At 53.9% G+C, this 27,941-nt stretch overlaps 2 protein-coding genes and 1 non-coding gene across 9 annotated transcripts in view; 1 reads left to right on the top strand and 2 right to left on the bottom strand.

Annotated features, from left to right (window-relative positions):
* Window positions 1–27,941, bottom strand: part of LOC140898032 (uncharacterized) — a 131,070-nt gene that overhangs the window by 90,826 nt on the left and 12,303 nt on the right. The gene's annotated exons all lie outside the window — the stretch shown is intronic.
* LOC140898036 (uncharacterized) lies at window positions 10,908–17,466 on the top strand. Of its 2 annotated transcripts, XM_078848530.1 has the most exons (5): window positions 10,908–11,130; window positions 13,066–13,153; window positions 13,511–13,637; window positions 14,202–14,315; window positions 14,686–17,466. In XM_078848530.1, exons 2-5 carry the CDS (start codon window positions 13,130–13,132, stop codon window positions 16,386–16,388), a joined length of 1,968 nt encoding a protein of 655 aa, XP_078704656.1. In that variant the 5' UTR covers window positions 10,908–11,130; window positions 13,066–13,129; the 3' UTR covers window positions 16,389–17,466. The 2 variants fall into 2 exon arrangements, with proteins under 2 accessions (XP_078704656.1, XP_073167545.2); XM_073311444.2 differs by lacking the exon at window positions 10,908–11,130 and having other exon boundaries at window positions 12,922–13,153.
* On the bottom strand, window positions 26,323–26,394 carry TRNAD-GUC (transfer RNA aspartic acid (anticodon GUC)). The gene has a single exon. It is a non-coding gene; the product is annotated as a tRNA-Asp (tRNA).

Consider the following 27,941-nt stretch of genomic DNA (forward strand, 5'->3'; position numbering starts at 1 on the left):
CAGGGGCCTGTGGAATGTGCTGGGATCTCAGCCTGGGCCCTAGGGGGCAGGTGACCCTGTCACACAACCACGCCCAGCAAGGCCTGCTCCCATTTTCTCCCTGTTTGTCCGTCACAGCAGAGAGACCAGGGACTGCAGGGAGACCAAGCTCCCGTCCCCCACGTGAGGGCTGGGGCCCAATGGCCGAGGGCAGCCAGTGTGAGGGGAGCTCGCACTAGGGGCCTGCAGGGTACGTGGTGTGGGATAAACAGAGACCTCTCAGGCCACTTGCCCATTGCGACTGCAGCAGGGGATGTGGGGACAGACGGAGGAGGCCTGAGGCAGTCCGGGAAGCCGCCATCGGGGACACGGCGACGGAACTCAGCTGTGGCGGGGAAGCCGTGCTGCGCAGAGATGCTGCTGCGGATGCAGCTAGTTACCCGGGTCCAGTGTTACAGCAGTTTAACAACATGGTTACTAGACGTTGGAGCTCAGCGGAGTGAAGTGCTGCCCTTTTGCTGGTCTCCACGCGGCTTGAGATCTGTGAGCATCATTCAAACACCTTTCCCCTGCTGCTGTCTCAGGTACCTGGGTCTTCACTCAGCGTTGCAGAGCAGAGCAGATTCAGTGCCTTGGTACAGGGTTACGGAAAGGAAAGAGACTGGCATGGTACATATAGTACCGGTAATTTCTGTCCCCTGGCTGTCGGATGCACCGTGTGCAGCTGGTTCCTTAGAGACATTCAGTCAGACAGCTGGGGTGGCCTTTTTGTGCTCTGCCCCTTTCTCAGTAAATGGTGAGTGTAACTTTACCCACTCCGGTCCCTTTGGCATCACTGGGACACTGAGACCTTTCAAGATCGGGACACTGAATCGTAAGCTTTTCGGGTCTGTTCAGCGCTCAGCACCATGGGCCCCTTGTCCTCCATAGACTATAACACGAAGAGACACACAGGCATTGTATAGATGGGGAAACTGAGGCAGGGAGTGGGCTGGTTCAATGGGCCCCCTATTCAGTGGCTACAAGGGCCAATGCAGACCTTAGGAGCAGCTCGCCAAGTCCTGAGCTCCAGCCAGAGCGGCATCCCTGGTTTAATGGTCCTAAGGGGCTTTGCCAGGGTGTAGAGTACAAGAGGTGCAGCTTCACCCTGGCCACACCCCTCTGTCCCTTTCCACCCCTTCCTCCTCCAGCCTGTCTATGCCCCAACCCCACTCCCTCCCACCCCTCCCAGGAGCACTCCCTGTGCCTGCAGCTGCTGGGGAGGAGGCACAAACAGCCACGCTCGCCGGCACAGGAGCCAGAGCACAATGGGCTGGGTCCAAATGTCAAGAATGTCTTTTGATTTAAGGTCCAAATCTGGGTCCTGAGCTAAGTGCCGAGGGGCTGGTTCTCCAAGGGGCTGGGCGCTTGCAGCACCCACTGACTCCGGCTGCAGCTGTGAATGCGGGTGGAACATGTGCCCTGAAGTCCTGTATTCCGAGGAGAGAAACCCAGAGATCCCAAAATCAGGCCACTGCTGTAAATTTTGGCCTCATGGACTTGTCCATTAACAGCAGGACGTGGGCTAAGTCTCATTGTAAGTCGCTGTTTATACTTGGTCACTGCTCAGTCCCATGATTGGAAGCAGCAGAGGGGCTGACCCCAGGGGTGCTCTGGAGCTCAAACACCCACGGAAAAAATACAGGGGGAGCTCAGCACCCACCAGCCACAGCTGTTCTGTGGGGCTGCCAATGAGCTGTTTGGTGGCTGGGGGAGGTGCCTGTGGGAGGGCGGAGAGCAGCGAGCTGCAGATTGGCTGCGGCTTTGGCGGAGGGGTTGGAGCAGGGGCGGGAAGAGGCAGCCAGAGGGCAAGTCCTTAGGGGATGAGGCGGAGTGGGTCAGAAGAGGCGGAGCGAGGGCAGGGCCTCAGGGGAGGGGTATAGTGGGGGCGTGGCCTCAGGGCAGAGAGGGGGTAGAGCACCCCCAGGGAAAAATAAAAGTCAGCTTCTATGCTCCCACTCTCTGCCAGGGGTGAGGGGCATTATTTGAACCAGAGTCCCCCACTTCTCAGGAGAGTGTGCTAACCACTCAGCCAGTGTTTTGCAAACTGGAGGGTCCTGACCCAAAAGGGGATTGCAAGGCTTTTGTAGGGGGGGTCATGAGATCACAAAAAATAGTATGATAAACACTGGTACGAGTGGAACATGGAGGTCATGGATTCTGCGATTTTATTTGACCTGTGTGACTTCATCTCCCCACAACAGGGCTTCACCTTCAACCCCACAACGTGGCTCCGGCTGTGAGCCCCACATGGCGGGCCTCAGGCTTCAGCTGCTTTGCATATCCAAGATTGGAAGTGCTGAGGGAACAGCAAGTGACGGGGGAATTTCCCACTGAACTGAAGGCACATTCTCAGGAAAGCCCAAGGGCTTCCAATGATATGATCTGTCCTATGGATGCAAACGTCTATCAGTTAACCCTGGAGTCTGCCCATGTCCCTGCCCTGCTCTGCTCTCTCCCTGGTCATATGTCACAGGCAGAGACAGAAGCTGAAAGGCAGAAACTTGTGTCTTACTTTCAACAACTGCACCATGTCCTGGAGGAACAAGAGCGACTCCTACTGGCCCAGCTGGAAGAGCTGGATCCAGAGACTGCAGAAAGAATTGAAAAGACAAAGCAAATTTTGCAGGAAATACCCTGTGTCTGTGAGCTGCTCATGAACGGGCGTGTGTGTGTATGATCACAACCTGGAGAACTTGGAGGACGCTGATGTGGCTAGTAAGTCGGTGAAACTAGCCGAATAACATTTCTGTTTTGATGTAGGAATAAAAAGACTGAATATTGTTCCCTTTTGTCCTTTTGAGCCATCTTTATATTACGTAAGTATGTGTCCGTAAAAGAGTTTGGTTGTCCGTAATTTTTTTTCTATACTGTCCATAAAAATTATTTTCAGCACTTGGCAACCCTGCTTCCAGACACTCTCTGAGGGTAACCCTCCCGTGAGTGAGACGTTGAAGCAAAACGCTCCACTCTGGGCTTTTCTTTATCAGTGAACACAAATGGTAGTAGAAGCCATGCACTTTTAGAGAAGCTGTTTTACCAGGGAGACGTATCTTGGGAACCCTTCGACAACTGGCCTCCAATTTGGCCCCCAGCCTGACCCTGCTCCTCCGCAGGGCACACCAAATGTCCAGGCAAACCAAGGGACTTTGTGGATTTCAGTGCACTTACAATAGTCAAGTTTTAAAGAGAAAGCTGGTCTCATCCATAACTCTAGTCATCGCTTTGGTGATGTGACAGGACCCCCCCCCCCATCCTCCTCCAGCCATGGGGTGTGCAGCTAAGCAGGTGTCTACCTCTGTGCAGGGAGGCCTTAGCACTTGCCTGTCACTGGCATCTCCCATTGGCTAGCTTAGGTGGCTTCCACACTACAGTGATGGGTGTGAAAGTTTTCACAGCGCTGAGCACAGTACCTAGGCCAACCTAAGTGGTAGGTAAAGACCAGGAAGAATAAGGGTATGTCTACACTATTGTCGCTACTACAGCAGAGCTAGAGCGGTGTCGCTGAAGGGCCGTAGTGTAGATGCATCCTGCATTTTTCGGAAGTGGTTTTTCCATCATTGTAGTTAATCCCCCTTTCTGAGAGGCCGTCACCAGGGCACCGGCAGAATTCCATTGTCTGCACCGGGGATTAGGTCCATCTCGCTGTGGCACGCAGGGCACAATGTTTCGCAGCCCTGGGTGACTTCGCTAGGTTGATCTAAGTGTTGTGTGGAGCAGGCCGAAGAGGGGTTTCCCTGGAGCTAGCAGGAAACACAGGGGCTGAGGGATGGCTTGGTGTGTCAAAAGAAGCAGTTGTGAGTGTGAATCTGGCAGGAAACAGAGGGAGGGCTTGCTTCAGGGACAGGGAGCCCTGGAAAGGCAGACGTGCATTTCCCAGTTAGGAAACTGCTGGCTGCTGTTTGTTTCTATCCTGTTCAGGGCACAGGAATTTGTGGACATTGTTTGTTAATTATAAAGATTGCTCCAAAGAAATACCTGACTCCTCTATTCAATTTCTCCTGCCAATGGAAGAACCTAGCGGGTCCCAAACGCTGGCTAATGGCTCAGGTCAAAGGAGCGATGGTGCAACCCGGGTCAGAATCTAGACCTGTGGCGGCAAATGCGTTGGTGGGAAACATTTGCGGGGAGCTCCAGCAGCAAAGAGCCTGTGCAGAGGGGCAGATTGCTGCTCATTGTGGACTTGAGCATGTCCAGCCGTGTGTGCAGAGCAGTCCCCATTGTCATAGAATCATAGAATATCAGGGTTGGAAGGGACCTCAGGAGGTCATCTAGTCCAACCCCCTGCTCAAAGCAGGACCAATCCCCAATTAAATCATCCCAGCCAGGGCTTTGTCAAGCCTGACCTTAAAAACTTCTAAGGAAGGAGATTCCACCACCTCCCTAGGCAACGCATACCAGTGTTTTACCACCCTCCTAGTGAAAAAGTTTTTCCTAATATCCAACCTAAACCTCCCCCACTGCAACTTGTCCCTGCTCTCCAAGCTGACACGCCTCTTCCCAGGGTCAGACAAAACCCAAACATGGGTCCCTGGCTCGTATTTCCCCCCAGCAGAACCAGCCCACACAGTGCTGATGAGTTCAGTATTGGTCCAAAGAGAATGACTGGAAGAGACTGGGGCAGCTGGAATGGGGCAGGGACAGGGCTGGATGAACACAGGGGCTTTACGGTCGGCAGCCCAGGGCCACAGACCAAGGGGCCCCCCGCAAAAAGATCTCCGGGTCGCCAAAACTTCAGATCTTTTGCGGGGCCCCTTTAGCCCTGGGCCCCGGGCTGTAGCCACTAAAGCCCCTGCATTCTGGCCCCTGCCTGGGGAGGCAGGGCCGGTTCTGCACGCTGCGTGGGGGCGTTGCCTCTAGGCAAGCGCAGGGCAGTGAGTGGAGCCACCTGGCCCCCCCTTCCCAAGGCTGCAGCCAGGGATGTCTGGGTTGTGCTGGCAGCTTCAGGGTCAATCGGGGAGGAGCAGCGCGGGACCAGGGCAGGCAAGGTGCCTGCCAGTCCTGCTGTGCCACCAAACAGGAGCTGCCCTAGGCACGTGCCCCGCACTCCAACCCCTGCCCCAGCCCTAGCCCTGAGCCCCCTCCCACACCCTAACTCCCTCCCAGACCCCAGACCCCACCCCCAGCCCTGAGCCCCCTCCTGAGCCCTAACTCCCTCCCAGACCCCACCCCCTCATCCCACACTCCAAACTCCTTGGTCCCAGCCTGGAGTCCCCTCCTGCACTCCCAACCCCTCTTCCCTCACCTCCTCCCACACCCCAACCTCCTGCCTCATCCCGCAGCCCCCTCCCACACTCTGAACCCTGCATTTTGGCCGCACCCCGGAGCCTAGGAGGTCCCACAAAATCTAATAGCTCCTGGCCCCGGGGGTGGCGGTGGGTGGGGATGGGTAGGATTGTTACTTTCCCTTCTGTCTATGGAGATTTACAAAGTTTAAAACTACAGTCTTCCTTCCAGCTCTTCGATGGCACTTTGAATCGGCCGGGCTTTAACCTTCAGACTGCACTTTCCGACAGCTTTGAATATTTACCCTAAAATCTTCCTTCAGCTCACGGGTTGCTCCTGATTAATGAATTGCTGTGCTGATGTTTTTATGCCTTATCACTAGCACGTTCCAGCTGCCTCTCACCTTGACCCAGGGAGCCACTGTTACCTGGCTGGTCCCAGGCGGGTGGTTGGATGTTCAGCAAGACGCAGCCAAGCCAAGGCTCCTCCGCACACAGATTGTCACTGAAATCACTCAGTGGGCTTTAGTTCCCACCCATTGTTTCTGTGCAAGTCTGCTTGTGGCTGTGGACACGCGCCTGTCACGGAGTGTGGGGGAGTCCAGGCCCTGCACCCCTCTTCCTGGGATTCACTGAGACTCTCAGCCAGCCAGTAAAACAGAAGGTTTATTGGACAACAGGAACACAGTCCAAAACAGAGCTTGTGGGTACCCCCAGGACCCCTCAGTCAAGTCCTTCTGGGGGAGCAGGGAGCTTAGACCCCAGCCCTGGGGTTCCCTGTGTTCCTCCACCCAGCCCCAAACTGAAACTAAACCCCCCCAGCAGGCTCCCTTCTGCAGCCTCTGTTCACATTCCTGGGCAGAGGTGTTACCTCCCCCTCCCCCTCCTGGCTCACGGTTACAGGCTCTCAGATCTCCCATCCCCAGGGCACATTCCCAGGTCAACACTCCCCCCTCCCTGCTGAGTCACACCGTCACACCTGGACAACCAGCAGGAGGCGCCGCAGTGGTGAGTCTGCACCCGGTGACTCGAGGGCAGTGTCAGTCCCTGTCACAGCGGCAGGGGGCTGGCACAAGCCCAGAATGCAGCGACAGCTGTCAATCAACACCTACCTGCGGGACCCCTTCTCCCGGGCTGGGATCCGGGGCCTGGATGGGTGCAGGATCTGGCAGCAATCAACCAGATGCAGGAGAATGCACCAATTGGCTGTGGGTGCAGCGGAATGGACCAACTGGGAAGTGGACCAATTAGCACTTCTTTTTGTCTGCTCTGCAAATCCCCCGGACACTTGCTGTTCCAGAAAATCCCACGCAGCAGGCTCAAAAAAGAGGGAAAACCCAGATGTGGGGTAACCCTGTTTGTTACTGACATGTGCCATAGTTCTGGGGAACGCCCACAGACTGACTCCTCAGAGATGACACAGGACTGACTGTCAGTCTTAGAAAACTCTTATCTGGCTGCCCACTAATAGGAAGAAAGGGGTAAACAAAGAAGTTTACAATTCATCTGTAGCGCAGTGTGGAGCTCACCCATGCCATGGAGTTCCCTGACCCCAGGACTCAGCAAAGACTTTTCCAGTATAAAGGTTCCGAGTATAAGAAGGAGGAAAAAGGGCTCTGGCCACCTCCCCTCCCCCATCTCTACTCAGGGCAGCCTGAAAGACAAGAGGAGCATCATTGAGCTGGGGGAGTGGTCCGAGCTGGAAGGCTTTCCAATGAGCATGGACTGCTGAAAGCTTTTGGGTGAGAGAAATCCTTTTGCTTGTCAGGGTACGTCTACACTCCAAACCTAAGTTGACCTGTATTAGGTTCACTTATAGCCACTGCGGCAATGACTGTGGTAGACGATGTCCACACTACCCTCCTTGGGTCACTGTGGCGCGTCCTCACCAGGAGCACTTCCACGGACCCAAGAGGGGCAATGTGGGAAGCTGAGAGCCCGGTCTCTCAACTCCAACAGCAGCTCGCTCCCAGGAACGTGGCTGGCCTACAAGCTCTGTGTGAATTGCTCCCCATCTAGGCCCCGTTCCCCGCTGGCCTACGCCCCTCCACTCCCTCTTCTCCACAGAGAGCGAGGGAGGCCACCTGGAGCTTCTGCCCCTTCCTCCCCCGCACCATTCCCCTCCCAGTTTGACACCAGACCATAAATAACTACTCTGAGTGCAGTCTTTAGTTGTGCACCCACTTTACAGTAATTGCATCTCGACCAATGAATTCTTCCCTGCTGGTCAGAACTGAGTCTAACCTACCTGCCCCCTGGTTCCTTCCTCCACCATCGGAAAGCAGAACTTGTCCCTGACGCGTTCCCAGCACTTCTGGCACAGTGGGTGCTGTTAGGGTGGCCAGGTGCCCGGTTTTCAACCATGAAGGCCAGTGGAAAAGGGGACCTGACAGTGTCCGATCACATCTACTGACCGGACAGCCAAAGTCGAGTTAGGTGGGAAGGCACTGGGTCATCACTCCCATCAGACCCCACTTATCTGGGGCTGCCTCCTACCTGCATAGGCAGCTGCAGCTCCCAGGCCTGATTCCTCAGACAAGTCCCTCCTCAGCAGGGCAGGGGAGAAGTGGATGGTGGGCAGACTGTTGGAGGAAGAGGCAGAATCGGGGCAGGGCCTCGGAGGGAAGAGGTGGGGGCAGGGATGGGACCTCGGGTGGGGGGGGAAGAGGGGGGGCAGGGGAGGTTCCAGCACTGCTGCGTGAGTGTCCATTTTTTAAATGGTTTCAGAGTAGCAGCCGTGTTAGTCTGTCTTTGCAAAAAGAAAAGGAGGACTTGTGGCACCTTAGAGACTAACCAATGTATTGGAGCATGAGCTTTCGTGAGCTACAGCTCACTTCATCGGATGCATACTGTGGAAACTGCAGAAGACATTATATACACACAGAGACCATGAAACAATACCTCCTCCCACCCTCTCTCCTGCTGGTAATAGCTTATCTAAAGTGATCATCAAGTTGGGCCATTTCCAGCACAAATCCAGGTTTTCTCACCCTCTGCCCCCCCCCCCACACAAACTCACTCTCCTGCTGGTAATAGCCCATCCAAAGTGACCACTCTCCTCACAATGTGTATGAAAATCAAGATGGGCCATTTCCAGCACAAATACAGGTTTTCTCACCCCCACCCCCACCCCCATACACACACAAACTCACTCTCCTGCTGGTAATAGCTCATCCAAAGTGACCACTCTCCCTACAATGTGGCATGATAATCAAGGTGGGTCATTTCCAGCATAAATCCAAGTTTAACCAGAATGTCGGGGGGGGAGGGGTAGAAAAAAACAAGGGGAAATAGGCTACCTAGCATAATGACTTAGCCACTCCCAGTCTCTATTTAAGCCTAAATTAATAGTATCCAATTTGCAAATGAATTCCAATTCAGCAGTTTCTCGCTGGAGTCTGGATTTGAAGTTTTTTTGTTGTAAGATAGCGACCTTCATGTCTGTGATTGCGTGACCAGAGAGATTGAAGTGTTCTCCGACTGGTTTATGAATGTTATAATTCTTGACATCTGATTTGTGTCCATTTATTCTTTTACATAGAGATTGTCCAGTTTGACCAATGTACATGGCAGAGGGGCATTGCTGGCAGATGATGGCATATATCACATTGGTGGATGTGCAGATATTATCAAGTTGGCAACCCAAGTCACTAGCTGAGAGGTTGTGAAAAATATTAATAAATATAGAAATACCATTTTTCACAGCAGCAGATTTACTAGCCTGCAATAAATAAATTTTGATTTTCATGTTTATAGGAGTAAGGGGATTGTTGGCCCCTTACTGAAACTTAATGGGCTGGCCATTAGTTGGCCGTCTTAATCAGTTGGCCGTCTCCTAATACCAAAAGAAAAGGGAAGGGCCAAGGAGAAATGAAGATCCTGAGACTGACGAGAGGGAGGAGTCAATGCTCTAGGTCAGCCTGATTGACAGGGCAGACAGGCCAATGAGGGAGTCAGGAGCCGGGGGGTCCCTCCTCTGTGTCAGCTGGAGCTGGCTGGGCCAGAGCAGACCAGGAGGGGCTAAGGAGAGAGGAGGGCTGGGCTTGGCTGGAGGCAGAGGGAAACTGGAGCAGCCGGGAGCCGGGAGCGAAGGGGACCCTGGGCAAAGGGCCCAAGGCAAGGAGAGGCCCTCAGCCAAGAGGCCTTGCAGGCCAGACTGGGTGGGGGATCATAACCCTGACAGGAAGAGGCTGACGCTAGGAAGAAGGGTCCTGCCACCTAGTGAGGAGTGGGCAAACTACGGCCTGCGGGCCACATCTGGCCCATGGGACCCTCCTGCCTGGCCCCTGAGCTCCTGGCCCGGGAGGCTCGCCCCTGCCCCTCCCCCACTGTTACCCCTCCTCCACAGCCTCAGCTCACTGCACAGCTGCAGAGCCGCGGCCTGACCGGGTGCTCTGTGCTGCGCGGTGGCATGGCTGGCTCCGCCCGGGCAGCACGGCTACCTGTCCTGGTGCTCTGGCTACCTCTCCTGGTGCTCCAGGCAGTGCGGTAAGGGGGCAGGGAGCGGTGGGGGGGGGGTTGGATAGAGGGTAGAGGAGTTTGGGGTGGTGGTCAGGGGGCAGGGGTGTGGAAAGGGGTTAGGGCAGTCAGAGGGCGGTGAGCAGGGGCATTGAATGGGGGCAGGGGTCCCAGGTGGGCAGTCAGGAAGGAGGGGGGGGTTGGATGGGGCAAGGGTCCCGGGGGGACCATCAGGGGGCAGGAAACAAGGGGGGTTGTATAGGGGGCTGGGCCGGGTCACGCCTGGCTGTTTGAGGAGGCACAGCCTCCCCTAACCGGCCCTCCATACAATTTTGGAAACCTGATGTGGCCCTCAGACCAAAAAGTTTGCCCGCCCCTGACCTAGAGCCTGAGGGCGTGTAGCCACCACCGGAGTAAGTGTCCGACCCGGAGCATCCCGGCAGCACAGCCCGGGCCTGGGCAGGAGGCCTGGGAGGTGGGAGGGACAGACTGTGAACTGCCCTGGCATTCCAGAGAGGGTTGTTTGGGGTTCCCCCCCACAGAGCGGGGTGACATGTTTTCCTTTAATCTTTCCCACTTTTCTTCTTATTCATTTTATTACTTGCTGTTTAATACATTGTATTTGTTCTTAACTCTGTGCAATGATCAAGGAAGCATCCAGAGTGGAGAGAACACCCCACAATGGGGACACCTGTCCTGAGTGATCACAAGATTGGGGGTCGAGCGCCTCAGGAGCCCTGGGCCCAGCCTTGGGGTTACGGGGGTCCAGAGTGGAAGCGGGCAGGGGGGAAAGGGGTCCTCGAGGTCATGCAGGCCTCTGGGTAAAGGACTCAGATCCTTTTGCTTGCCAGTTCCTCTGGGGCTCGGTAGAAGCCAGAAAAGTTCCCCACACTAGGGGGAGTGTTCCCTCCTTTTACCTCTCTGCATATTGATTGGTTTCTAGTAAAGTTAATTGGGATTATAGGGGCAAGTGTGAGAGCGGGCACCAGCGAGAGTTGCTGGCCACCCTCTGAGGCCACCAAATTTGGTGGTGAGAACCCCTGGGCAAGATGCTCATGATGGTCCCTTGTGACCTTGGAGCCTGTGAGTGTAACAGGAGCCGGGCACAGGGATGCTGATCCTTCGGTGAGTTGATCGCTAGGACCCAGGAGCGGCTGGGGGGTGGCTCTGGGGGGAGCGATCGCGGGGCTCAGCCCGGCCCAGGAAGTGACTCGCAGCCGCTGCGGGGACTCTGGCTCCCGGCGAGATCCCCGAGCCCCGGCGGCTGGTGCTGGGAGCCCGGAGCCCGGGCTGCAGCCGGGAGAGGGGAACCTCCAGCCGGGCCCTGCCCGCTGCTCCCCGGGAGCCTCTCCCAGGGCAGAGCCCCCAGCCCGGCCAGGGCCCCTTCCCGGCCCGGCCCCTGCCCCGGGGGGCTCCGCTCGGGGGGAAGGTAAGAGAGACCCGCCCCCCCCCGGCACCCCCGGGCTGCAGGGGGCGGGTTTGGCCCCGGGCTGCTCCCCGCGGAGCTGGCTGCGATTCCCTGCCCCGGGCCCGGGAAAGGTGCCGCCAGCCCCCGGTGTGTGCGGGGCGGGGGGAGCCCGGTCGGGCCCTGCTGGGGCTGGGACAGCAACCCCGGGGGCAGCCGGAAGGGGGCTGAAGAGGGGCGCGGAGTGGCCACAGGGGGACTGAGGGGAGAACAGGGATGTGTGAGGCCGGGGGCGGGAGGGGGATGCGGCGGCCAGGAAGGGGGTGGCTGAAGGGGGGATGGGGCGATGTAGGGGAATCGGGGAGACTTATGGGGCGGGTGGAACAGGGCTGCAATAGAGGGAAACTCTGAGTGGGGGGGTCACTGCGGGGGAAATGGGGGGATGTGGAAAGGGAAGGCTGGGGACAGCCAGACTGGCTGGGGACCAGAGGGATAGAGGGTAGGGGTCGGGGAGAAGAAATGGGGAGAGAGACAAGGTAACTCCCCCACCCCATTGGACAGGTGAGGGGGAGGGGCTGCCCCACCCAGCAGCCAGACGGGGTCAGAAGCTACAAAGCAAATATCCAGATTCCGCCTCCCCCTCCCCCCCTACACGCCCTGTTTCCCGTGTATTATTGTCAGACACACACATGCTGGTGGGGTCTGTGTCTCCTGAGTGTTGGGGGCTGCCCAGGGCCCTGGTCTGATTTCCGGGCAGGATTCCGATCTCAGCCACACCGGAGTCAGACCGGAGTCACTGCTGGCTCTGGCAGGGACTGAGCGCGCCTGGGCCAGTGGGATCCGCCTCCGCCTGCCTGTCCCTGGGGGCTGCAGGGGCAGGCCAGGGAGGCTCAGGCATGAGCTGCTGCCAGCAGAGGGCTCCGGGTCTGGCTGAGGGAGAGGAGGAGGTTGGTACCTGTCTCTGCTCCTGATGTCAGAGCCCTTGAATTGAGCTCCCTGGCTCAGACACTGCTGCCTACCAGAGAGCCCAGAGTGTGAAACTGCTGCTCCCCCGGTGGGGCTGGGCCAGGGACAGATCTTCATTAACCCCCACCCCACAGCCCCCCAGGCTCAGCCCGGGTGGGGACTTTCACTGAGCCTGGAATCAGCCCCCGTGGCAGCCCCGGGCTCTGCCCACACCAGCCCCTGAGCCGCAGCCTGCAGGGGATGGGGAGTCCCGGGGGGACAGGGCTGGGGCCCGGCAGGACAGTGACTCTGCACAAAGGGCCCCTTTCAGGGACCTGCTGATGAGTTTTACCGGAGGGGGAGAGGCTCCTCATGGGTCTGCGGGGTCCCCGAGCTGCTGCCCTCAGTGACCCAGCCCGGCTCACCCTGGAGAGCAAACGCCCATGGGAACGGCACAGTCCCCAGTTCTCCCAGGCAGAGGGGGGAGGGAAGGAGACAGAAAGGGCAGAGGGGAGATTGAAAGGGGCAACAGGAGCAGGAAGTGGGGAGGGAGGTTCCCAGCTCCCAGCCCTGCCTGGATCCCTTCCCTGCATCCCCCAGACAGAAAGGGGCAGACTGACTCTTCTGGGCACAAGGGGAGGAGCTGAGGGAGGAGAAGTCAGTTCCTGCCCTGGCCAAGTCCCTGCACTGCTGGGGGGACATGCTGCCCTCAGGGTCAATGTCAGGGGGGATCCCCCAAAGTGGTTCCTTTGATTCTGCTCTTTTCTAGCATTTGTCTTACAGACTCTGTCCCTGGCGGGGTCGGGGGGGAGGTAGGAGGGTTAAAAGTGTCTCAGGGGTTCAGTGCTGGGGTGAGGGTCCGGGTTTGTGTTGTGATAAAGTGACTGAGGGTTTTCCCAGCATAGCAGAGCCCAGAGCGTCTGTCTGCAGGGAGAGAGCCTGGGGGGAATCGGGATGTGACATGGACTCAAGCCCCTTCTGTAACCTCCCCCATCGCCCCTATTGCCCCGACAGGCTGAGGAATCACGTCCACGTTTCACTCCAGATCGTCCCATCTTCCAAGGGACAGGAAAGGGAAATGTCTGTGATGGAGCTAGCTCAGGTAGGGGATTTTCAGGGAGGGGCTCGGAAAACAGACCAGACTCCCACTGCTGGTACCTGACCCCACTGAGCAGAGGCTCCTGTGAAATACGAAGGGAAGCTGTTGGGATTCCTGTCCCCGGCTCAGAGCTCTGCTTCCCATCTCAGCCTGTGGCTGGCAGGCGAGTGGGAAATGGGAAGACCCTCCCCTTCTCTGTGTGCTGGGGGTGACGACAAGGAGCTCTCACTTTCTCTCACCCCCTGAAGCCTCTTGAGCAGGGTGCAGGGAGAATTCAGCTTTTCTGGGCCTCCTCCCCTGTGACTAGTGGGATTGTGGCTGAGGCAGCAGGTGCTGAGTGGGGGACTCTTGGTGTTTCAGATGCCGGTGACCTTCGAGGAGGTGGCTGTGTATTTCACCCAGGGGCAGGGGGCTCTGCTGGACCCTGCTCAGAGAGCCCTCTACAGGGACATCATGCAGGAGAACTACGAGACGGTGACCTCGCTGGGTAAGGGAGTCCCGTCCCCTCGGTTATTAGAAGCCGTGGGGCCTGAGTGTCTGAATCTGGTCAGGTTCTTCCCTGGCCAGTTGGTTTAGGGGGCCAGGATCACATTGTCCACAGCTCCTCTATGGGAGACACTTTGATCTCCATACCCTCTTCAAGGGAACAGGAGAGTCAGAAACATAATAGACATGTTAACTCATCCCCATCTCTCCAGCTTTCAAGGAACCAGAAGCAGGGTATTGTCCTGCCTGTGTTATTTCTCCTTCACACACCATTCGCCTTCTTTCCTGGGACTAGCTCCAGCTGTGCGGAGGGCTCTAAGTTCTGCAGGCTTGGAAATAGGCAGGAGTTAAACACATGAGATGTGTGTGTCTCAGCAAGTCCTGCAGAGTACAACTATCCTGAGGATGTAACAACACACACCCGCCCCCAGATGTCTGCTGTTCCCAAGGGGTCTGAGTTACCACAATCCCATGTAGGGTCAGGTTAAACTCCAGGAATGTTTCTTGTGACAAACTATCAATGCTCCATTCACCCTGACCTTTCCTGATTTCACCCCCTGCGCAGGAGTCCCCATTCCCAAACCTGACCTGATCGCCCGGCTGGAACGAGGGGAAGAGCCATGGGTCCCAGATCTCCAGGACTCCAAGGAAAGGGAGAACCCGAGAGGCACCCGCACAGGTGAGGCGTCAGGAAAACTGGCAGAGAAACCATCAGGTGAGTGAAGGAAAAAGCTGGGACTCCCAAAATGTGCCATGAGCGAGAGCCCTCAGTTCTGCCCCTTCTCACCCAGGTCAGGGCTGCAGTCAGCAGGTGTCGTATCATGAAGGCAAAGATCAGTCACAGCTTCCCACCCATCCTGTTAGCTGTCGGGAATTTCCTCCCTGACTTGACTTCCCTGGGAGTGTTTGGGTGGGATGTGGAGGCAGAATCCAGTGTCTCCATCTCCCCAACAGTCACTGTGTTGTGTTTTCCCTGTTTGATATTCCCCTTTCTGTCCTTTCTCCCCGGGCACAGGCAGTGACTCCTTTTTGGGTTCTCTCTCTCCCAGCAGGTGATTGGACAGTGAGTGAGAACAAGGAGGAGAATCAGCAGCAGGAAAGTCCTGAGAAAGTGGAACTGCAGGAGACATTTTTTAGAAGAGCTGAAGGGAATTTTTCCCAGGGCTGGGAACAGGGCAATGCCTGTGGAGATCAACACGGATCAGAGATGCAGCTGGGAAACTATCCCGGGAAGAAACTGGATGAATCCACTCAATGTGGTGGAGGATGCAAGGAAGCCACAGTCCAGCAGACAAGTCACAATGAAGAGAAACCCTACAAATGCCTTGACTGTGGGAAAAGATTCCGTTTCACTGCAACCCTTCTTACACATTGGAGAACCCAGACAGGAGAGAAGTCCTATAAATGCTTAGACTGTAGGAAAAGCTTCAATAAGAAGTCCTGTCATATTATACACCAGAGAATGCACACAGGAGAGAGACCCTATAGATGTCTTGAGTGTGGAAAATGTTTTAGAAAAAGTTCATTCCTCAATAATCATGGGCAAATCCACATGGGAGAAAGACCCTATAAATGCCTTGAGTGTGGGAAAAGCTTCCACCACAAATCAACCTTTAATACACATCAGAAAACCCACAAGGGAGAGAAAGCCCATAAATGCTTGGACTGTGGGAAAACTTTCAGTCAGTGCTCAAGACTTATTGAACATAGCAGAATCCACACAGGAGAGAGACCGTATAAATGCCTTGAGTGTGGGAAAAGTTTTATGGCAAGTTCATCCCTTACTATACATGGGAGAATCCACACTGGAGAAAGACCCTTTAAATGTCTTAAGTGTGGGAAAAGTTTTATGACAAGTTCATCCTTTACTAAACATGGGAGAATCCACACAGGAGAAAGACCTTATAAATGCCTTGAGTGTGGAAAAAGTTTTGTACAAAATACATCCCTTACTATACATAGGAGAATCCACACTGGAGAAAAACCCTATAAATGCCTTGAGTGTGGGAAAAGTTTCATTCAGAGATCAAATCTTACTACACATCAGAAAACCCACACAGGAGAGAAAGCCCATAAATGCTTGGACTGTGGGAAAACTTTCAGTCAGCGCTCAAGACTTATTAATCATAGGAAAATCCACACAAGAGAAAGACCATATAAATGTTTGGATTGTGGGAAAAGTTTTGGTCAGAGCTCATACCTTCTTGAACATAGCAGAATCCACACAGGAGAGAGACCATATAAATGCCTTGAGTGTGGGAAAAGTTTTGTACAAAATTCATCCCTCACTGTGCATGGGAGAATCCACACTGGAGAAAGACCCTATAAATGCCTTGAGTGTGGGAAAAGTTTTCTGCTAAATTCATCCCTTACTATACATGGGAGAATCCACACTGGAGAAAGACCCTATAAATGTCTTGAGTGCGGGAAAAGTTTTATGGCAAGTTCATCTCTTACTAAACATGGGAGAATACACACAGGAGAAAGACCCTATAAATGCCTTGAGTGTGGGAAAAGTTTCCACCACAAAACAACCTTTAATACACATCAGAAAACCCACACGGGAGAGAAACCCCATAAATGCTTGGACTGTGGGAAAACTTTCAGTCGGCGCTCACACCTTACTCGACATGGGAGAATCCACATGAGGGAGAGACCTTATAAATGCCTTGAGTGTGGGAAAAGCTTCAGTAAGAGCTCGGAGCTCACCAAACATCAGAAAATCCACAAGGGTGAGAGACCCCAGAAATAGCCTGACTGCTGGAAAAGATTCAATTTGACTTCACATATCAGTGACTGACACAACAGAGAGACCTTGAATGTGGGGGAATCTTCATTTGGTGCTCCCGGAGTATCAGGCATTTGCAAATCTGCACAGGGAAGAAACCTCTGAGATGTTCTCAGTGTGGAAAATGCTCCAAGTGGAGCTAACGTCATGTGGGACATCAGAGACTCCCCCACACAGCAGGGAAATTCTCTCAGGGTCCTGACTAAGCCACAGTAACAAACCCATTTCCTAATTCCCACACACATCAGGGGCTTTTGGCTCTTGCTGGGGTGAGGATCCAGCAGCAGCCGAGCATCAGCTGGTCAGTGACCCTCTGGCTCTGCCTGGTGTAAGCAAACCCCAGGCAGAGGAGGAGAAGCCCCCATCAGCCCCTCCTCCCTGTTGCAGCCCTTGCTGCTGAGCTGATGGGCCAGAGGTGGGGGAAGGGAGAGAGAGAAACTCCTATGGATGCTCCCTCTGCCTGGCTGAAGTTCCCCCTTCTCCATTCCCCTCCCAGGCGGGATCCCCCTTCCATGGAGATGAGGAGAAGGACACTTGGGCCAGGCCCCACCTTCACTCTAGACCCCTGTTAAGCTTTTTTTCCCTATCAGCTACCACATCTCCCCATGTGTCTAGTGTAACAGTTCCTGTTTCTATTGAAATGTTGTAATTTGAGTTCACTGCTGTCTCAAACCTCCTTCAATTTCCTTTGATCCACCAGTGGGTCTTGCTTTAGCCAATTACTTTGTCTCTCTGTCCAGCACCCTAGTGCTTTATCCCATGTCCCATTTGTCTACAGAACTTGTTTCCCAAATATTCACTAAAGGCCAAAAGTTTCAAGGCACCTAGATACTTTGTAATATGCCACTAGTGGCCTAAATCCTTTTGAAAATCTGTCCCTAAGGGCCTTAGAGTGTCTCCTATACAGGGCTTCTCAAAAGTGGTATTTTTTTTACTAAGCATAGATATGCAACCCCAAGACAGATTGACAACCCCAAGAATTCAAACCCCGTGAGTTATGCACCCAACAGTCTAGAATTTAAATAAAGAAATGAATACATTTTGTTTTTGTCTTATCTTTTTGTGTCTGAGCCTTTGGGGTGTACTAGCTTCATAGTTTTACTGCTACCCCTTCCAAAATCCCTATATCTAGGATGGTTGTATAATCCTGTAACATTTGATGCCATTTTACACTTCCAGGAACATGTGATTCCCCTCCCCCACTTGCAGTTGAAAATTGATTTTAAAACCTTATTTCCGTAAGTAACCCCCCATCCTGCACACTCGGAAGTGCCCACTTGACTTTTCTCTGACTTCATTTATTGCATTATCGATGCGGATTTTTCTACCACATTGTTTGTATTTCTAATGGCCTATTTAAGTTCTCAGCCTTTTATGGATGCTACATTCTTTGTTTTGATCCATTTCAGGGATGTTCTTCCTTCTGGCACGTGTACCGATTTGTATGGCCAAAGTCAAATCATTTTTAAAAGGAATTGCTCTGTTTCTCGTTTTCATTGGTCAGCTCGGGGGACACCGTGCTGACCTCACCCTTTCCTTTATGTTTTCGCAGTGGACTAGCTAATGCGGGTTAATTGCCCCATGGTAAATACGCCCATTTTCTTATGGACGCAGACTCTACCGCTGATTCCGATGGTAAATGACCCATTATTGTTCATGGCCTGAAAACTCTGATCCGGATTGGGTGGCTACTACTCCTGTTCCTTTGCCAAGCGCTGCCTCTGAATGTCTGCGCCTGTTTGTGGGGGCGTCCTGGAAAAGAAATGAAAACATTTAAAACTAAAGAGTTAGCACCAAAACCTAAAAAGTTAGCACTCTCCCACCACCTCCCATGTTCCCTTTCCTTTCCTTCCTCACGGCTTGTCTGTATGGTCTGATGCTAACAGTGCAAAGTTAATGCAAATAAATCCCAGGGCTCCAAACCCCTCTGTGGACACTCTTATTGAGAAGTAAGGTGGCCTTAATTTCGACAGTGGCGGTCAGGGCAACCACAGACAAGTGCAGGAGACCTTCCCCCCAACACTGTAAATTGTCAGGCCTTTGATCTCTTCTTGAATATGTTTAAAGCTTGGATAGTCCAGGTGCAACCCACATTCGATGTTTCAAGTCCAAAGAGAAGGCGCGAAGCAGCGGGGTGCTCATCTCACCTTCCCTGAGTGTTGCCTTGTGTAGAAACGGCATGATGATATTTCACAGCTTTGGCCTGACAAAATTTCATGAAAGGGCTTGAGGTTGAATTTTAAGGTGATCTCACTCCTCCGCTCTGTCTCTCCTGCAAAGGACAGGACATCCTTCATGAGCAGGAGAATGAAGGCCGGATAGTGTCATGGCAGACTCTGCTGTGCCGTGCTGTGCAGGGATCCCCTTTATAAGCAACACAGACCAAGGGGTGGGGGCACTCTTGTCCCAGGAGAATGTGCCGATTGATCCACAGTTTTGGTGCTTTAAACTGTAAAGACTCTCTGAGCTCAGCATCTCCCTGCTCGCTAACCACAGGGTAGCTAAACTGTATCTCTTCCGAATTAGGCATTGCCACAAAAATGTAACTTGGACAGACAGCATTGTCTGTTACCCTGTCGTACAAGGGGATGGTCATGTCGGCGACTCTGACGGCCATGCCCACAAAGGTGTGAGGCACAGTCTGGCAGGTGTAACAAACACATATTAAACTCACTTCACACATTGTCATGTTGTGTCTCAGCACAGGTGCAGAGCGCGGGGCTGATCTTGCTCCAAAGCATCCAGAAGTAGGGAGGGGCAGTTACCAGACATGCTCTGTATTTGTTTCCAAAGCTGATTCAGATGTTTTCATTGCAGGCCAGCCACTGGGCTCGGCTGCTCCTTCTTTACTCATCTGAGAGCTGAGGCAACCAGAGCTTGGAGGGGAGGTAGGTGTTTACGACAGCCCTGTGTCACACAGTCACAGCCTCTGTACCCTGGGTCAGCTCTGAATGAAGCCAGGCAGGATTCTGGTGCAGTGTGTCACCCCTCGGAGCACACTCTCACCAGGGCAAGAAGCTTCCTGGGTCTAACACTGGCATTTTCAGAACCCTTGTTCACACCGCGAGCTCCTCGCAGGGAGTCCACCTGGGCGAGACACTGGGGAAGCCTGACACACCCCTCACAGGGGCCATGCACCCCACCTCCACAGTCAGCCATGACTCTCAGCCGGCTTGGAAAACAGAAGGGTTTGTTAGTCGTTGGGAACACAGCGTAGAACAGAGCTTGTTAGCACAGAAATCAGGAGCATTCAGCAAAGTCTGGCTCGAAGGGAATCCAGAGTCCAGAGCCCTGGGCTCTCCCCGCTGAGTCCCAAATCAGAAGACTGATGCGCTTCCAGCCCCTCATCCTGAGTGATGCCCAGCTGCTCCTCCACCGTGCTTTCTCTCCTTCCTAGGAAAACAGGTCACCTGGCCTCCCCTCTCTCTTTGTTCTCCAACACCTTCGGCTGGCTCCTTGCAGAGGACGGACTCCAGCCATCACTTGCCAGGATACAGAGTGTCAGCCATTCTCTGTGCCCAGGCAGCCAGTCTGCATGTCACACCTGCCCTCTAGGGATGTCCACAATCATCACACATCTGTATCCCACCCCCGATACTTGAGTAACACATGGGAAAAGGGAGGCACACACAATATTCAGAAAAAAACATTAAGAACATTCCCGCTTCCTCATACCCCTCTGAGACCAGCCCAGGGGCTGCAACCAGTGCTGGAGCCAGCCCCTAGAGTACCTGAGCCTGAGCCTGCAGGGGATGGAGAGACCTGGGGAAAGGGCTGGAGCCGGGCAGGGAAATGACTCTGCACAAAGGGCCACTTTCAGGGACCGGCTGGTGAGTTTGGCCTACAAGGGAAGAGGGTTCCCCGTGTGTCTGTGAGTCCCAGAGCTGCTGCCCTCAGTGACACAGCCAGGTTCAACCCCCCATTACCAGTGTCAGTGACTGATCTGCTTAATGAGACAAAGGTCCATGTCAATGGGGGCAGTCACCCATTCTCCCAGGGAGAGGGAAGAAGATAAAAGGGACAGTGGAGAGACTGTAAGGGGCAGTAGGAGCAACAAGTGGGGAGGAGGTTCCCAGCTCTGCCCAGATCTATTCCCTGCATCCACCTGAGCAGACTGACTCTCCTGGGAACAAGGGCAGGAGCTGAGAGAGGAAAAGCCAGTTGCTCGCTCTGCTGAGGACTGCACTACTTAGGGAGAAGAGGGAGAGCTAGAGGGGGTCACAGTACACTGTGGGGCAGTACCCTGAAGTGACTCCTTTGATTTTGCTCTTTTTCCAGCATTTCACTCAGAGATGCTGTTACGGGGAGGTTTAAAAGGGTCCCTGGAGAGTTTAGTTCTGCTGGGAGGGGCCTGGCCTGTGTGGTAATAAACTAACTGGGTTTGTTCCCAGCATGGCAGAGCCCAGAGCGTCTATCTGCAGGGAGAGAGCCTGGGGGGAATCAGGGTGTGACTTGGACTCAAGCCCCTTCTGTAACCTCCCGCATCACCCCTCTCACCGTGACAGGCTGAAGAAACACATCTAGATTTCACTCCAGATCATCCCGTCTTCCAGGGGACAGGGAAGGGAAATGGCTGTGATGGAGCCAGCTCAGGTAGGGGATTTTCAGGGAGCAGCTGGATGACGTGAGGGAGAGGCAGGGAGAAGGGTGTTATAAACATTCCCCAATTTCTAAAACAGGACCCAACCCCTCTGGGCAGGGCTGGGAAAACGGACCAGACTCCCAGTGCTGGAGCCTGACCCCACTGGGCAGAGGCTGCTGTGAAATATGAAGGGAAGCTGTTGGGATTCCTGTCCCCGTCCCCGGCTCAGAGCTCTGCTTCCCGTGTCAGCCTGTGGCTGGCAGGCATGTGGGAAATGAGAAGACCCTGCCTTGCTCCATGTGCTGGGGGCACAAGGAGCTCTCACCTTCTCCCACCCCCTGAAGCCTCCTGGCTGCTCTGAGCAGGCTGGGGGTGGGTTTCTGCTTCTCCAGCCATCCCAGAGCTTCAATGTTTTGGTTTTCCCCGCTGTGACCAGTGGATTCTGGCAGGGGAAGCACGTAGTCAGTGGGGGACTCCTGTTTCAGATGCTGGTGACCTTCGAGGAGGTGGCTGAATGCAGGGGGGGAAGGGAGAAGAGGCAGAGGGGGTGAGGGAGGCGAGGCAGTGCACTGTCTTTTAATCTGCACCCAGGAGATGACGACGGCTAGCGGTCGTACGGCACAGTCGGCTGCCAGCAAGCTGTACAAAGATAGATGAAGTGGCTCAAAACAAGAAATAGACCAGATTTGTTTTGTGTTCATTTTCTCCTCCCTCCCTGCGTGAAATCAACGGTCTGCTAAACCCAGTTTTGAGTTCTATCCTCGAGGTTTTGAGTTCTGTCCTTGAGGGGGCCATTCTGTTTCTCGCAAAGCCACCCCCTTTGTTGATTTTAATTCCCTGGAAGCCAACCCTGGGAAGCCATGTTGTCAGTCGCCCCTTCTTCCGCCAGAGCAAAGGCAAACAATCATTTTTTCCTGGATTGCCCGAGCAGGAGCAGACGCCATAGCACAGCAAACATGGAGCCCCTTCCACTCACCACAGCAGTTATGACCATTGTAAACACCTTGTGCATTATCGTGCCGTGTATGCAGAACCAGCACCTGAAAAACCAGGTGAGCAGGCGATGGCAGCACGGTGATGAGGACATGAACGCACTTTTCTCTAAAACCGCATTCCCCGCAATTTTGAGATCATGGTGTTAATGGGGCAGGCTCATGCCATGGAACGCCGATTCTGGGCCCGGGAAACAAGCACAGTCTGGTGGGACCACATAGTGTTGCAGGTCTGGATGATTCCCAGTGGCTCCGAAACTTTCGCATGCATAAGGGCACTTTCATGGAACTTTGTGACTTGCTTTCCCCTGCCCTGAAGCGCAAGAATACCAAGATGAGAGCAGCCCTCACAGTTGAGAAGCAAGTGGCAATAATTCTGTGGACGCTTGCAACGCCAGACAGCTACCGGTCAGTCGGTAATCAATTTGGAGTGAGCAAATCTACGGTGGGGGTTGCTGTGATGCAAGTTGCCAATGCAATCACTGAGCTGCTGCTATCAAAGGTAGTGACTCTGGGAAGGGTGCAGGTCATACTAGATGGCTTTGCTGCAATGGGATTCCCTAACTGTGGAGGGGCTATAGACGGAACGCATATCCCTATCTTGGGACCGGACCACCAGGGCAGCCAGTACGTAAACCGCAAGAGGTACTTTTCAATGGTGCTGCAAGCACTGGTGGATCACAAGGGACGTTTCACCAACATCAATGTAGGATGGCCGGGAAAGGTTCATAACGCTTCAGGAACTCTGGTCTGTTTAAATGGCTGCAGGAAGGGATTTACTTCCAGACCAGAAAATAACCATTGGGGATGCTGAAATCCCTATAGTTATCCTTGGGGACCCAGCCTACCCCTTAATGCCATGGCTCATGAAGCCATACACAGGCATCCTGGACAGTAGTCAGGAGCTGTTCAACTATAGGCTGAGCAAGTGCAGAAAGGTGGTAGAGTGTGCATTTGGACTTTTAAAGGGTCGCTGGCGCAGTTTACTGACTTGCTCAGACCTCAGTGAAACCAATATTCCCATTGTTATTGCTGCTTATTGTGTGCTCCACAATATCTGTGAGAGTAAGGGGGAGATGTTTATGGCGGGGTGGGAGGTTGATGCATATCACCTGGCCGCTGAATACACGCAGCTAGATACCAGGGCAGTTAGAAGAGCACAGCAGGAAGTGGTGCGCATCAGAGAAGCTTTGAAATCCAGTTTCATGACTGGCCAGGGTACTGTGTGACACTTCTGTTTGTTTCTCCTTGATGAAAACCCGCCCCTTGGTTGACTCTAATTCCCTGTAAGCCACCCACCCTCCCGCCTTCGATCATAGCTTGCTTGCAAAGGAAATAAAGTCACTATCATTTAAAAAACATGTATTCTTTATTAATTGATTATAAAAATAGGGAGATAACTCGCAAGGTAGCCTGGTGGGGTGTGGGAGGAGGGTAGGAGGGAAGGAAAAGGCCACTTTAATACTTGTTGAATGCCAGCCTTCTGTTGCTTGGGCTGTCCACTGGGGTGGAATGGTTGGGTGCCTGGCGCCTCCCCCGACGCGTTCTTGGGCATCTGGGTGAGGAGGCTATGGAACTTGGGGAGGAGGGAGGAGGTTAAGCAGGGTCTGCAGCAGCAGTCTGTGATCCTGCTGCCGTTCATGAACCTCCACCAGACATCGGAGCATGTCCGTTTGATCCCGCAGTATCCCCAGCATTTCCTCATGCCTCCTCTGATCTTCCTGCCGTCACCTATCCTCACGTTCATCGGCCACGGTCCTGTACTCTTCTATTGTGTCCCTCCACACAGCTCTGTCAGTGCCGGATGACTGCATGAGCTCAGAGAACATGTCATCGTGTGTGCGGTTTTTTCGCCGCCTTATCTGAGATAGCCTCTGGGACGGAGGAGGGAGGCTTGAAACGTTTGCAGCTGCTGGAGGAAAAAAGGGAGTGAAGTATTTAAAAAGATACATTTTACAGAACAATGGGTATACTCTTTCACGGTGAACAACACTATTCACATTACATAGCACATGTGATTTTGGTACGAGGTCGCATTTTGCTTCTTATATTGAGTGCCTGTGGCTTTGGTGTTAGAGATCACACATGCAGGGCCGGGCAACAGAATTTGGCTTGCAGGCAGCCATGGTAAGCCATAGTCTTTCAGCTTCTGCAACCTTCATAACAGCAGCCCCCTCCTTTCCCATACCAAGCAAAGCCCATTGAGTTGGCCATTTACTGCTGCAGTTTTCCTGTCAACGTGCAGCAGCAGAAACTAAACTAACCCCCTCTCCCCATCCAATTCTCTGGGATGATCGCTTTTCCCCTACCCCCACCGCCTGGCTGGTATCAGGGAAGATCCCTGCTAGCCAAATGCGAACAGCTCAGTGCCAATGGCCCCCCCTCCCACCACGTGGTTAACTGCAGGGAGGATTTCTTTTCAGCCAGAGGCAAACAGCTCAGTCGGAATGGCCACTCTGAATGTCCCCTTAATCAAATTCCCCTATTTCAACCAGGTTACCATGAACGATATCACTCTCCTGAGGATAACACAGAGAGATAAAGAATGGATGTTGCTTGAATGCCAGCAAACACCGGGACCATATGCTGCCAGGCTTTGTCATGCAATGATACCAGATTACTTGCTACTAGCATGGCATGGTAAAGTGTCCTACCATGGAGGATGGAATAAGGCTGCCCTCCCCAGAAACCTTCTGCAAAGGCTTTTAGAGTACCCCCAGGAGACCTTCATGGAGATGTCCCTGGAGGATTTCTGCTCCATCCCCAGACATGTTAACAGACTTTTCCAGTAGCAGTACTGGCCACGAATGCATCCCAAGTCCTCAGGGCTACTTAATCATTAAAAAATGCTTGCTTTTATAACATGTATTATATTTAAAAAGGTACACTCACCAGAGGTCCCTTCTCCGGCTTCGTTGGGTTGGGAGGGTATTTCAGTCAGGGTGATAAAAAGATCCTGGCTGTCGGGGAGAACAGTGTGCTGTGTGCTCTCCCCAAGCTCGTCCTCCTTCTCCTCATCTTCCCCATCTGCAAAATCCTCAGCCATGGTGGAGAGTATCCCATCCTCGGAGTCCACGGACAGGGGTGGGGTAGTGGTGGCGGCCCCCCCTAGAATTGCATGCAGCTCAGCGTAGAAGCGGCATGTCTGGGGCTCTGTCCCAGAGCGTCCGTTTGATTCTTTGGTTTTCTGGTACGCTTGTCTGAGCTCCTTAAGTTTCACGCGGCACTGTGTTGCGTCCCTGATGTAGCCTCTGTCCCTCATGGCCTCGGAGATTTTTTGAAATGTTTTGGCATTTCGTCTTTTGGAACGTAGTTCTGATAGCACGGATTCCTCTCCCCACACAGCGATCAGATCCCGTACCTCCTGTTCGGTCCATGCTGGAGCTCTTTTTTGATTCTGGGACTGCATGGTCACCTGTGCTGATGAGCTCGCCTGGCCAAACAGGAAATGAGTTTCAAAAGTTCCCGGGGCTTTTCCTGTACACCTGGCCAGTGCATCCGAGTTCAGAGTGCTGTCCAGAGTGGTCACAATGGTGCACTGTGGGATAGCTCCCAGAGGCCAATACCTTCGTATTGCATCCACACTAACCCTAATTCGAAACAGCAGTGTCGATTTCAGTGCTAATCCCCTCGTTGGGGAGGAGTACAGAAATCGGTTTTAAGAGCCCTTTATGTCGAAAAAATGGCTTTGTTGTGTGGACGGGTGCAGGGTTAATTCAGATTTAACGCTGCTAAATCTGACATACACTTGTAGTGTAGACCAGGCCTGAGGCAACGAAAAATTTGGTGATGGAATCATAGAAGATTAGGGTGACCAGATGACAAGAACAAAATATCAGGACACATGCGGGGGCAGCCACAGGCTCACCGCCCCCCCCCCCCCCGCCACCCCTGCTCTAAGTTTTTCGCCGCCCCAAGCAAAAAAAAAAAAAAGCCAGAGTGCCACCGAAGCAAAATATCGGGATAAATGGTGTCCCGACCGTACATCGGACAGGATGCAGGACGAACAACTAAATATCAGGACAGTCCCGATTTTATCAAGACATCTGGTCACCTTATAGAAGATTAAGGTTGGAAGAGGCCTCAGGAGGTCATCTAGTCTGATCTCCTGCTCAAAGCAGGACCAACCCCAACTAAATCGTCCCAGCCAGGGCTTTGTCAAGCCGGACCTTAAAAACCTCTAAGGCTGGAGATTCCACCACCTCCCTAGGCAACGCATTTCAGTGCTTCACCATCCTCCGAGTAAACTAGTATTTTCCAAATATCAAATGTCCCCCTTGCAACTTGAGACCATTGCTCCTTGTTCCGTCAAAAATGAACTACACTCCCCGTCGGGGAATCGAACCCCGGTCTCCCGCGTGACAGGCGGGGATACTCACCACTATACTAACGAGGAGGTGGCTGGTTGCATTTCCGGAGGTAGATGCTCAAGACGGGCCCTTGTGACCTCGGAGCCTGTGAGTGTAACAGGAGCCGGGCACAGGGATGCTGATCCTTCGGTGACTTGATCGCTAGGACCCAGGAGCGGCTGGGGGGCGGCTCTGGGGGGAGCGATCGCGGGGCTCAGGCCCGGCCCAGAAGTGACTCGCAGCCGCTGCGGGGACTCTGGCTCCCGGCGAGATCCCCGCGCCCCGGCGGCTGGTGCTGGGAGCCCGGAGCCCGGGCTGCAGCCGGGAGAGGGGAACCTCCAGCCGGGCCCTGCCCGCTGCTCCCCGGGAGCCTCTCCCAGGGCAGAGCCCCCAGCCCGGCCAGGGCCCCTTCCCGGCCCGGCCCCTGCCCCGGGGGGCCCCGCTCGGGGGGAAGGTAAGAGAGACCCGCCCCCCCCCGTCACCCCCGGGCTGCAGGGGGCGGGTTTGGCCCCGGGCTGCTCCCCGCGGAGCCGGCTGCGATTCCCTGCCCCGGGCCCGGGAAAGCTGCCGCCAGCCCCCGGTGTGTGCGGGGCGCCCGGGACAGAGACACGTGGGGAGCAGAGGGGGGTGAGAGCAGGGGCACAGGCCCTGCCAGGCTGGGCGGAGGTGGAAACTCAGGAATGAGGGGTGGCAGAGGGAATAAAGTTTGCCCCCAGATGGGTTGAGCCAGCTGCAGGAGTTGCAAAAATAGGGACTGGGGTTTCTCCTCCCCCCTTTCCCAGGATCTCAGCTCCCTTTTCCCAGGGCCATGTCCTTAGGCCCAGTGCATCACGGTGCCTGGACAGGGCTGCTCTCCCCCCTGTGTAAGATGTAACTGAAATGCTAGAGGGGACTTGATCGAGTGAAATATTTACAGGAGCCCCCCCCCCCCCACACACACACACAGAGATCTCACGGTCACACCTGCTTTGAGTGTTTAAAAGAATCCGGGTCTCAGTTTCTGTGTCTGCGTAAAGTCGCCCAGCGCTTCATCCATGTGTCCTAGCCCCCGTCCCTGTCCCTCTGAGCTTGACTCCCCTTGGAATCCAGTCTGGGCAGTTTCACTCCTTGACTCGTTCCTTATGAAAATACTCGTTTTTATTATTCCAAGCTCTAAATCCTAAACGTCATTAGCGTTGGGGGAGGGATGTCACTGTGCCCTGGAATTCCTATTTTTAATGGCAAATAATCATGGGAAATATTAATAGTTCTGATCACATCTCAGGGTGACACTGTACCAGTTCCTGTTTCTGTTGCAATGTTGTAATTTGAGTTCCGTGCTGACTAATTTCATGGGCTGGTCTGAAAACTCCTTCAATTTCCTTTGCTTTCGCCAATTGTTATTTTCTCTCTCTGTCCAGCACCTAGTGTTTTTTCTCATGTCCCATTTGTGTATAGAACTTGGTTCCCAAATATTCACTATTGGCCAGAAATTTCAAGGTTCAAGGCACCTAGATATTTTTTAATATGCAACTAGTGGCCTCCCCCAGCCCCCCTAACCAATTTCTCTTATTCCCTTTCCTTTACTTCTACAGGGCTTGTCTTTGTGGTCTGA

This window comes from Lepidochelys kempii, chromosome 14 (genome assembly GCF_965140285.1).
Source record: "Lepidochelys kempii isolate rLepKem1 chromosome 14, rLepKem1.hap1, whole genome shotgun sequence".
Lineage (NCBI taxonomy): Eukaryota > Metazoa > Chordata > Testudines > Cheloniidae > Lepidochelys > Lepidochelys kempii.

Coding starts and splice junctions, on each gene's coding strand:
- LOC140898036 (XM_073311444.2), top strand. CDS start 13,013: ATGGACTCAAGCCCCTTCTGTAACCTCCCCCATCGCCCCTATTGCCCC. Junction 13,154..13,510: donor CTGTGATGGAGCTAGCTCAG/GTAGGGGATTTT, acceptor TTGGTGTTTCAG/ATGCCGGTGACCTTCGAGGA. Junction 13,638..14,201: donor CGAGACGGTGACCTCGCTGG/GTAAGGGAGTCC, acceptor CCCCCTGCGCAG/GAGTCCCCATTCCCAAACCT.